Source organism: Ixodes scapularis, unplaced genomic scaffold, assembly GCF_016920785.2.
Source record: "Ixodes scapularis isolate PalLabHiFi unplaced genomic scaffold, ASM1692078v2 PGA_scaffold1__304_contigs__length_218370807, whole genome shotgun sequence".
In the NCBI taxonomy this organism is placed as follows: domain Eukaryota; kingdom Metazoa; phylum Arthropoda; class Arachnida; order Ixodida; family Ixodidae; genus Ixodes; species Ixodes scapularis.
In genome coordinates, this window is record NW_024609846.1 from 38287493 (window position 1) to 38299422 (window position 11930).

Consider the following 11930-nt stretch of genomic DNA (forward strand, 5'->3'; position numbering starts at 1 on the left):
AGGTGCCTTCTCAAAAGACTCTTTTCTTCTCTACTACACTTTGACTCCCGACAGGAAAGAGCAGAGTTTATGTCCGATCCTCACAGCCAATGTGAGGCTCACCCTGACTTTCAAACAAGACCGAAATAAGGCAGTCACAATCCTGTTCATGTCAGAAACACCACGCGTTTTGGAAATTGACAAGGAGAGACGGGTCAGGATCGCTAATTGAAGAAATCGAAGAACACGAATTTTATTCGGTGTTCGCAGGCAACCAGTGTACGCGACCCTGGTTTCGCGGTACTTTTTTTTTTTGCGACGAGATTGGCCAGGAGAGAGCAAGCCAGGGTCTTTACGTACTTAACACGGCACCGAGATCATCTTCCGGCGAACACTCGTTTCTTTTTTTCATATCTCCAAAGGACAATTCGATTAGTTATTTTGACAGTTTTGGTATGATTCCAATACACGAAGAATTTTACGACTTTATCGGAAATGTTTCCAGCTTCTTGTTCAAAAAAAGAGAATTCAAGGATTCAAGTCAAATACGTGTGGACTTTACTGTCTATACGTCGGCGCTCTCCTGTGTTGTGGTGTACCACTCCGCGAATGCAACAAGTCGTTTTCGCCAACCGATCATCGATGGAACGATCGCTTGATATCTGTACTTGTGCGGATACAATTTCCATCTCCCAAGTTAGAGCGATCCTGCTGCAGCGTTTTGTAATCTCTTTTCAGTCAAATAAAAACAAACACAAAAAGTAAAGCATGAATCGTTTTATTGCATGGATTCATACGCATTGAAAACGCTATACATAGAAAACAGACATGAATACACACTTACAATATAACATATTATAAGAATACATTAACATAATAACATTTTATCGCGGGGCAACATCTCAAGAGTCTGATAGAAAAAAAAAATTCAAAATAATAAAAATTACAGTGTCGGAATAACATTTGTATCGAGTACATAGGGTGGGGGCGACATTTCCAAGATTGGAAACATATCATTACTCCCTTCCTCCCAAAAGAAAAAAAGAATATACACTGCCGCCATTACATTTTTACCGAACACACCCGGTTGTCTTGGAGGAGGACATTTCGCCGAGTCTGAAATGTCCATAAGAAAGCGTCGAAAGTCCGTTGTCTTCGATAAAACGCTTGTTGTCGAAAGGGTTCAATCCAATTTTTTCTACGACGACACTTTTGTTTTCATTTTGCTTACGAGCAATGATTCTTTGGGTGATAGTGTGCAGAGTTTGTGTCTCGAGAGTCTGAAGGTAAAGATCGTAAGTTAGCTTACGCCACTCGCATCTTTTCACTCTTCTAGCCCTCACACAATGTTCTTGAGATTCTAGATCGAGCGCATAGAGTTTCGGTTTAAGACAGACAAATCCTAGAATGTGATCTTTCGGCAGCTCGTTTTTGAAAACTCCAAGTCGCATTTTGTGTTGAAGCGAATACAAGGCGTGCTCCGACGGGTAACCGGAATTATCTAGGTGGCTCTCAGTAAGCTCTGCGAGTCTCTCGTCGACGTCCCGACCGCTGAATTGGAGGATAAATGAATCCGTGTCGCTATATGCAGCGCGAGCATCCGGGAAAACTCTCCTGATCTGATTATAGAGGAAATCGTACATGACGATCTTCGACATCTCTAGGATAAAGAAACCTGCGTATATGGGCTTGTTCAGGCGCAAAGTTTTCTGTGAAAATTGAAATAGGACCACGTTCGGACTGATCGCTGTAAATTGTCTAAGGTTAGGTTTTTGCAGATTTTTTACGACTTCGTTCTCAGAAACGCTACTGACAATGTCGTTGTACTGGCGAGGATTTTCGATCGTCTTTCCGTAGATCGAGTTCATAAAGAGCTTTGACAGATTCTTCTGAAAGGTGTTGGTAGCCTGCTTGCGCAGATCGTGATTGAAGTCGATAAATTCTTTTAGAAAGGCTCGCTGGGAAAACTTCAGGACGCGATGAATCATCTTCAGTTTTAACCCTAGCTGCAGGTACAACCTTAGGTTTCGGAAATGAATAACGTAATTACGTTTGAGAAATAGTGTTAAAAGAAGCTTACGTTCAGATTCTCTCTCGGGTAGGTCAAATTTTTTTACTAGCACCTTTTGAAAAGACGAAAGCCATTCGAAAGGAACCTCTCGTTTTTCCGGAGCCAAAGGAAAGTCTGCATGCGAGTCGTGTAGTTCCTCTGGATAGTCTAGGTCTACCTCCATGATGTAACCAGTGGGTGAGTCGTCTGAAACCTGAGCGAGCTGAAGGGCATTGATTTCTTCGCGATCGAGCAATCGGAAATCCCTGTACGGAAGTGATTGTCTCATCGTTGACGCGTAAAGACCGTTCACATCGAGGTCGAACATTTGAGAAGCTTCTTTGTTAGGATCGAACAAGTCGCTGGTTGGAACGTTGGCTCTCGCATGTCGAACTGCACATTGCACGATTCCTCCTCGTAAACCCGATTTGATAAAAAGATATGCGTCGACGTCGCTGAGCAATTCAAGTTTGATTTTTGTTTGCTTAAGCGCACAGGCCAAGCTGAGGGCAGGAAGCGACACGAAATGCAGGGGATTGATCTCGTAGGTTTCCAGGGTCCATTTCCTAAAATTTTGCATTACGTCGGATAGAAGTAAGCAGTCGAGTTTCAAATAGCAGTCACTGTACTCTCCCACGTTTTTTAACTTAAACGTGTCAAAAACGGCCTGGGCATGGTGATAATCCGTCTCAGAAATGTGAGCGTCGTTAAGCTTGTTGTAAAACGACTCACGTGGTGGCAACTCGGGCTCATCGTAGACGCTGAAGTCGGTTATGTAATCGTATGGAAACACACCCTTACGTGCCAGCAACTCAATATGTTGAAGGAACGCTTCACGAAGGCAGCGAAAGTTTTCCAAGCCTTTGGAATGGAGGTCCTGCACAAGTGCGTCTAAGCTCGCGGGGAGGAAAGCTAGACTGTCGAGAAACCGTAGGTTACCCACGTCGAGTCGCTTAAACTGTTGACAGCTACTGGCGAGAACCTTGATATCTCTCGACTCGAATAAATGTAGTTTCGGTAAAATAAAGGCAAGGTCGTACGAGTGGTTGCGTGCAACCAGGGGATTGACTTTTTTGTTATTCCTATCGTTTAAGTTACAGCCTTGGCACAGCCTGTAAGGTCCGGTAAAATGATCGTTGTCCTTTCTTTTACGTTTGTCGAACGACTCACCACATACATCACAGGGACTGTCGGAGTTCTCTGTCTTTTTGACCGTCGTGAGATCGCTCCTACTCCACTCGGGAATGAGTCTGGACATTTGATTGAGAGTTGAAATGAACTGCTCGACACAATCCTCGCCTCGATACAAGAAATGTTCCATGATTCGTGAGTCTGTAGCACGAATCACTAGAACACAAAACGAGCTGGGTACGTGACTCTTGTAAACGAAACGTGACCCGTGTTTTCCGGTTTCAAGATGGCCTCAAAGTCGTAGACGCAGAAGTATGGGAAAGGCTCCATGAGGTGTGTGTTACGGAAATAAAGCGCGTCCCCTTTTTTAGGAGAGACCGTTCGGACTGGCTTTTTTTGTTACACAAAGCGAAATGACTGGTTAGAGAAGTCCGAAAACGAAAACCCATCATGCATCTTTTACAACGGAATCGGTAGCTAGCCCTGTTTTCGAAAAGCCCGGCGAAGTTGGTAATGACGGCAAAGTGATCGTCAATCAAAAGCAAATCTACATGTTTTTCCAACTCGTGATCGTTGATTTTGAGAGGGTAGACAACCTTATTTTCCCGGTCATAACCGTACACCTTGATGGACACGCGATTGTTTCTTTCGAAAGACTCTACATCTTCTGGAAACGTCACTGGATAGTTCGTAGGAAACGAATATTTGCTCAGATGGTCCCTGTATGAGGACGCTCTCGTTTTATGTTGAGTGGGATGCAACCCCGCAAGCACGGAAAAGGTGAAGCACATTTTTCTTTCAGAGTCCTTCATGCGTTCGTTCACATTCAAAATACACTGTTTGTTTGCCAGTTCCTTCGGCAAAGTGAAACTTTGACATCCGAACGTCTCGGGAACGAAACGTCCAACTGTGATGCTACACTGTTGGATGGCGACGAGCGCGAAACCCGACCCACGTTCCTGATACTGCTCTAGACGGGCGTTTATCTCGCCGCAGGCAAGCTGCAGGGCGCCGGCGATGTTACCCTCGGCCCAGATCGTGGAACGAAAGAGTGAAAGTAATGCACGCTAAAGTCAAATTCACCTTCGGAGTTAAGTCGTGTCAGTTCCGTGGTTAACGTGATAAAAAAACGCAGCGGCATTCCGTAATGTCTAAACATGTTGGACATTGCATCTGAGTGATGACGGAACAGCGTAGAGACGTCGTGAGCCTCGTCGTCGCGCTCGTGCAAATGCATATCATAGCGCATCGTAAAGTTTCGAAAAGCGCAGAGGCCTTCACAAAATAGGGAACATTCTGTACTAGAGCCAGATGAACTTGTAATGCCTCTGCGCTGAAATATTGTTGCCTTTCCCGTACGTTACACAAATGACAGGTTACCATTTCCCAGAAATAAAAGAAAAGACACCTAAATGTCCAACTTCGAGAAGACAATGATGGGTGACCGTCCGTCGCCCTTGCTTTTCTGCAGAACTAATCCCGTCATGTGACGCATACTTTCAAGCTCTTCGTCACTGAGCTCTGAAAAGCGTTTATGCAAAAATACCTTGACAATGTCGTCTGGCAGCTGGAGGGATACGAAGACGGACGGCCCGTAACGTGTGTCCAAACGTGCAATGTCTAACACAGTCAGATTGACATCAGACGGAATCAGATACATCTTAACAAAGTTTGACGGCGATTTCAAGGAGTTAAGCTTGCCCACGAGGTTCTCCATCATTGGGTCGGCGGTGGCGGCAGTGGGCTCCTGTAATAAAAATGTATGTTAAAAAACAAAATAAACGCGTTTCAAATATTTTTTCCCCTCCCCTCACGTGTAGTGGCACGCTCTGAAGAAACGGTGGACGTCCGTCAGTTTTATAGCAACCTGTTTACGAAACGATTGGCACCGCGAGACATGTCTCGACGTGACAGCCTCCACAATCGCGAATTTGACACCGTGCATCGTATTAGGTTTCTGTTGTTTCCGCTCTTCGCTTTAAAGCAATCTGTTTACGATCTGACGAACGGCAGGGCTTGTTAAGTGGGAATTCGACACCAGAGCAGTTGCGGGTCCAAGGGGGGGGGGGGGGGGGGGGGGCGGTGGGGGCGATCGCCCCTCCCCCCCCCCAAACGCCTCGCCAGGCAGCCCCCCCCCCCCCCCCCCCCCACCCCCCGGGGTTCTTCGTCAGCTCGAAGAAAAAACGTAGGCAATCGACGCGAGAAACAAAAGGTTAAAACAGCGGTGGGTGGACGCGCCTGCTGGGCGCTTCCAAAGTGGGGTTTATCTCCGTCGGGAAGACGTTGATCTTCCCGACGGAGATCTTCCCGACGGAGATCTTCCCGACGGTTTATCTCCGTCGGGAAGATCTCTGTCGGGAAGTGTTGTTTATCTCCGTCTTCCCTACAGGGATTGCGCTAGGAGTTTCGAAGTGGAGAGACAGTGGGGAGGCGCACCAAATATCAGGGTCCTCGACTGCAGGCACACTTCCAAACAAGGCCAGCACGTCGAGCACGGGGGGGAAATACCTTGCTCTCTCTCTCTCTCTGTCTCCCTCTCTCTCTTTAGGGGTTGTCTGCGAAAAATTTGTGCCCTGAAAGCTCCCAAACGCAGACGCCAAGCAGCCTTCCTCAAAGGTAGCGGATTATCCTTCCTCTCTAGCGGCCGCCTTTTCATCACTTTTCGTTTGATGGTTTCTTCGTGGCTCTGGGCTTGTCTTTTGGCATGTCTTTTTTGGCTTGCTTTGAGATGCTGTCGCCCACGGGCTCACTAAAGGTATCTTATTGGCACAGTGTGCTGATTGCCAAGGGAAGTGCGGAGGGGACGTACCGGGAGGAGACGTTCCAGAGGGAAGGGGGGGGGGGGGGTATGCAGCTTGTACAACCAGGTGACCAGTTGCTTTTCTTCTCAACTGAGAGAGGAAGCAAATGCTCTGGGTACAGTGCAGTCTAGGTCTGAGCTTCTCCTGAAGACGCTCCGGACCTCCCCACGACCTTGCCTTAAACATAAGCCCGCTTTCGTCCTCGCCTCCATCCCTCACTGGGGATCAGCGCCGCAGCGCGGAATACAGAAAGAAGCCGACGAGCGCCAGAAGGGGGAGATGTTTCCTCTGATGGGCTTCATACTGCCTGCGGTACGACTTCTCGTGGCGGGAAGCTAATAAAAGAAAGATAAACGGTACGAGCACTCTAAAGGCTGGACGCTGCTTACACGGGGTCCTCAAGCCGACGCCGTAGGCATTTATTTGTATACAATGCCGTTTCAACTTAGGGTGGCGGGACATATTTTAAGAAAGGCGCCCGCTATCCCTTGTCTCCCCTTGGCGCCGTCTTTTCTAGTTAAACGCGGCTTCTGTGGATTGACGGCAGAGCTTTCGCGCGGCTTTGCAGGAGCGAATATGTGTGTGTCGAACGGATTGGGGAAAACGAGCCCTTTCAAAGATGCGAGCATACATAAATTAAATAGACAGTGCCTGTGCCCGTTCGAGTGAACACCGACTCCCAAACATCCATGCTGCAGTCGTCATCGGCCTTTAGCCTAGTTAAGATTCGCCGACCTTACAACCGCTCTGCCCTATCATATCTCTGCACCTGTCCTCTCGACCCTCACGATTGAGCTAACTACCCAGCAACACGTAAGTGTTCCTTTGGTACAGAAAATATCCAGACGAAGTGCAATTGAATATAGTTTGAAAGGATCCATTGCTGGTTTAAGGTCTTGTCTAAGTTCAAAAGCTATAGTTGCCGAACTGCAACATGCTTTCAAAAATTTTCAACAATTATTCGCTTTCGTTCTCTCAAGTTGCATCCAGAACACGTGAAAACACGAGTTTGGGTTGGCAATGCCGCATGTGCTGCGCTCTGGACATTCCAAATATGCGGCGAACAACCGACGAACTTGCGTGGAAGTGTTCGTTTCGCTTGCTGCGTTAGCAGTGTTTTGACGCCGCGAGCAGCGTCGAAGCCGCCGGGCCATTTTTGTCGCTTGTTTGCAACGTACTCGCTCCGCTGATTTAAGCCGCTCTTCCCGTTGCCGCAGCAGTTGAGCACTAGCTCCAACCAGAATGTCTGCCAATGCAATGTCTTTAAGATGCCCTAAATCGACTGCCCACGTAGTGTCGGTGTGAAACCCATGTTTCAGAAAGGATAGTGTCACCACAATTTTCGAGATACTTACCTCTAGCGTGGTCACCCGAAAGGTTTTAATTCAAAGAGTTCATCCCCGACAGATAAGCCGATACAAAAGCTCCCAAGATCTATATTATGTTATCCGAGTTTACTAAAAATGATTACTCCACAAAAAAATATAAACACTCCCCCCCCCCCCCCCCCCCCGCCGTTTTACACCGAGGAACCGCGCCCCTTAAAATGGAGGTCTGGATCCGTCCCTGCACCAGGGTCGGTTGCTTCGAGTTTATGGTTATGATAAGCCAGCGTGAGGAAGCTGGCGGGTCGTCTCATCGTGTATTTTTGTAAGGAAAGTGGTAAATGTATCCGGCGTACATAGAAAGGTGTAGATACACTGCCTTTCACATTTGCAAACCGGCCGTCATGACGGTCGTTCTCAATAAATTCCAATTTGAGGCGCCCGCGTCTGTAACAATGATATGTTCTTTGAAACCAGGCAAAAGCACGTATATTCGTAAATTGTTGCATTATAGAAAGGAAATGTTTGATAAGAAGTTGGACGTCATTTTCTACGTGTACGTTTACAAGCAACCGTTTTTTAAAGATCACCCGGACGTTGTGTTCACTAAGAACATTCCACAAAATTTGAATCCCGAGACAAACTCACTAATTATTTTCGACGACTTTCTCCCTAATAGGACAAAACTGAAGGAGATATGCGAGTATTTCATAGGCGCTGCTTACCACTATAACGCCTGCGTCATTTTCATTACTCAGAACATGTTTCACCAAGATTCATACTTTCGAAGAATCAGCTTAAATTCTACGGCTCTAATGATATTCCGATTGTTGAGGATTGTCGATCAACTCCAGGTTCTATCTCGACAGCTCTTTGGAGTGAAGAGAGGGCATGTCCTTCCGGGTATATATTCGGACGCGTGTAAAACACCATTCAGTTACATCCTGATCGACCTGTCGCAAACTTGCCCCGATAATTTCCCCGTGAGAACAAGGATCTTGCCGGACGAGGGTCCAGAAGTCGTCTACGACACTTCCTCATGAATCGTTTGAAGGGACATGCACGGTTTTTGCACCTCTTGTCCAAAGCTAAATCGTCTAGACAAAGAGAAGTCCTTCTTCGTGACGTCAAAAAGGGACATCTAAACATCATTCGCGAAATTCGCTTAAACCTTTGCACAGGAAACGTTCCACTCACACCAATTATAAAAAGGAAGGTAAAGAGGTTTGTAGCCCTCATAAGATCATTGGGAAACCGAAAGAAAGGTCACGAGAATATAAAAAGGGTATTGATACAGAAAGGAGGCTTTTTACCTTTGATCCTTCCGGCTCTGTTGGGTCTGTTATCTACGCTCGGAGGAAGAGCTATCGCTAAGGCCATCGGACTGTGAAAATGAAGAAATACCATCTCATACCTTACAAAGAAGAGCATATTCCCGATATTTTAAGACAAGACGGGGAAGCGGATGACGTCAAACGGAAAAAAATCATTCAGGCGCTTCATAAAAGTTTACGTCCGTAAAATCCGGATATTAACAACGTCATGCATCAGGAAACGATTCCCTTTACGAGAAAACAAATGTCGCAGACGAATGATGTCACGGAAGATCGCGACATCAATGCAGTCGTCAATATTTTGAGTAAAACCTATAGGGAAAATGGTCGATCACTTCTAAATTTGTTAAAACCGGTTATTGCATGGGACCCACACACGTTAGAGATTATAATTGACGAGAAGCCTCTCCATGAGTGAAATATCATTGATATGGTTTTTTATCTAATTTCGCGAGCGAAACAGATGCCAGTTCCCATTCATTTCGAACGTGTCGCGACGCTATTGGTCAGACGAAATCTGCCGACGAGCATCGTAAACTACGATCGCTTTAAAGGAAGAGTGGTCAAAGCTGGATCGACCAGTCGACCAGGATCCTCCTCTCCGAACATTTCGCCGAAGCGTTCCTCGGAGCAGCAAGAATCATCATCATCGCAGCACTTACCTTCGTCCTTCGCTGTTGCTGCTGCAGATGCCTGTGCTGATCCTGTTCCACTGGCATCTAAACGAGTGCTCGATAAGGCATGGAAGATATTTTAGACGAAGATTACTTCAACGACGAGCTAATTTTTTCCTCATTTCCTCCGCGTCAAAGAAAGAAGGTTCAGGGGCTCTTGGAGAGCATTTCGTCGGTGATTGCCTACACCCCTGATGGAAAGTTGGTTGTTAACAGAGGTCGGCATTTTAGGTCGCCCTCACTCACCCTCACCCTCACAGCCACACTCACCTAAGCCCCTCACTCACCCTCACCCTCACAGCTACACTCACCTTCAGCCCCTCACTCGTCCTCACCCTCAGAGTCACACTCACCTTCAGCCCTTCACTCACCCTCACTGAACCTCACGGCCCTCACGCACTCACCGCCCTCACGGCCCTCACGGCCCTCACGCCCCTCACTCACTCATAGCTCTCACGCCACTCACCGCCCTCACGCCACTCACCGCCCTCACGGCCCTCACCGCCCTCACGGCCCTCACCGCCCTCACCGCCCTCACCGCCCTCACGGCCTTCACGGCCCTGACGGCCCTCACGGCCCTCACCGCCCTCACGGCCCTCACGCACTCATAGCCCTCACGCCACTCACCGCCCTCACCGCCCTCACGACCCTCACGCCACTCACCGCCCTCACGCCACTCACCGCCCTCACGCCACTCACCACCCTCACGCCCCTCACCGCCCTCACGCCCCTCACCGCCCTTGTGGCCCTCACAACCCTCACGCCCCTCACGCACTCATGGCCCTCACGCCACTCAGGCCAGCTTCAGATGAGGCAACTTCGCCCAGAAACTTTACGTCGCAACACAAGCAACACGGGCCGCCCGCGATCACACGCAGCAACCAATCGCTGCAATTGGCCATCGTCATCATAAAATTTTATTTTTCTTGCACTATTTAGACACAATTACGCGTTATAAACCTGTTTCTATGCATTTAAATCTCGTTAAGAATACTAATCCACCTTTCTGAAACAGTTTATTTCCAGAAAAACTATCGATTTCAAACCAGAACCAAGTCTTTCGGTGTCATCATCACCGGCACGAGCTTTCACGTGAACATTTTGCGTCCCTGATTGGGTGCAGCCGCTTCAAACGTATTCGAATTGCTCCGAGTTGCTTGCTTATTTCGAGCCGGACCCGATCTCAGCAATTCGTGTCGATCTAGGGAAAGCTATAGAGAACAACCCGCCATTAACACCAAAATTGCTGAGAAAGATGCTCGATCTGAAGGGCGCTTAACGCACTCACCGCCCTCACGCACTCACCGCCCTCACGCACTCATGGCCCTCACACACTTCATTCACTCACCGCCCTCATGGCCCTCACGGCCCTCACGCCTCTCATGTCACTGCCCTCACGCCACTCATGACCCTCACACCCCTCATGCACTCACCGCCCTCACACCACTCACGCACTCATGGCTTTCACGCCACTCACCGCCCTCACTCCCCTCACGCACTCATGGCCCTCATACCCCTTACCGCCCTCACCGCCCTCATGGCCCTCACGGCCCTCACCGCCCTCACGGCCCTCACGGCCCTCACGGCCCTCACTGCCCTCACAGCACTCACAGCACTCACAGCCCTCACAGCCCTCACCGCCCTCACGGCCCTCACGGCCCTCACGGCCCTCACCGCCCTCACGGCCCTCACGGCCCTCACCGCCCTCACCGCCCTCACCGCCCTCACGGCCCTCACGGCCCTCACTCACCCTCACTCACCCTCACACTCATGAATTTTCCTGGTTCAGAAACTCACTCACCCTCACCTCACCTGTGAAGATGAGGGTGAGTGAGGGTGAGTGAGGGCCCTCATGAGTGAGGTTTGCCGAGGTATGGTTGTTAACGCGTAAAGAGGATCGAGGAATCCAACATAATCGATCTACTACGCTACGAGCTCTACAATAGACAACCTTCCTGGGTGAGAGGTGCAGTTTCCGCCGTAATTAATAACTTCCTGGACCTGTCAGCCTTTCGCGCTCAGTCTTACCGGCGGAAGTCGAGATGCCGTCGACAGAGAAGGAAAGCGAAGCGCTCTACTACAGAGCAGCCCATCCCGCATCCTTCGGTGGAGTCAATAGACTTGCCAGACATACGGGACGAAGAACGGCGGAAAAGTTTTTAGAGGGATCCGACGCTTACACCTTGTTTAGGGAAACCGAACGCCCTCGTCTATACCGCAAAACGCTGTCCCTGGGACTTCGAAACGTCTATCAGGCGGACCTTGTGGAAATCCAAAAAATTGCCAAATATAATGATGGAAAAAGATACATTTTATTTGTGATCGATACGTTTTCTCGATTTCTCTCCACCGTTCCGATCGCTCGAAAGACGGGAGAAGAGATCATGAGAGCGCTTAAAATCGTCTTTTGTAGGATGAAGAAAAGTATGCTTCTATGCACGGACCACGGCCGTGAGTTTTACGGGAAATTAGTCTTGTCATATCTAAATAAGAAGGGAGTTAAATCGTATTCTGTGTTTTCAAAGCAAAAGGCTTCCATAGTAGAACGCGTACGAAAAACCATTATGAGTCGGATCTATAAATACTTTGAGTATGCAAGAACGAGGCGGTTAATAGAGATCCTTCCCGAAATTGTA

At 48.4% G+C, this 11930-nt stretch overlaps 1 protein-coding gene across 1 annotated transcript; it reads right to left on the bottom strand.

The window, feature by feature from the left end:
• Positions 1 to 1049: 1049 nt before the first annotated feature.
• LOC120843182 lies at positions 1050 to 3350 on the bottom strand. The gene has a single exon (XM_040214437.1). It carries the CDS (start codon positions 3348 to 3350, stop codon positions 1050 to 1052), a length of 2301 nt encoding a protein of 766 aa, XP_040070371.1.
• Between the last annotated feature and the right edge of the window lie 8580 nt (positions 3351 to 11930).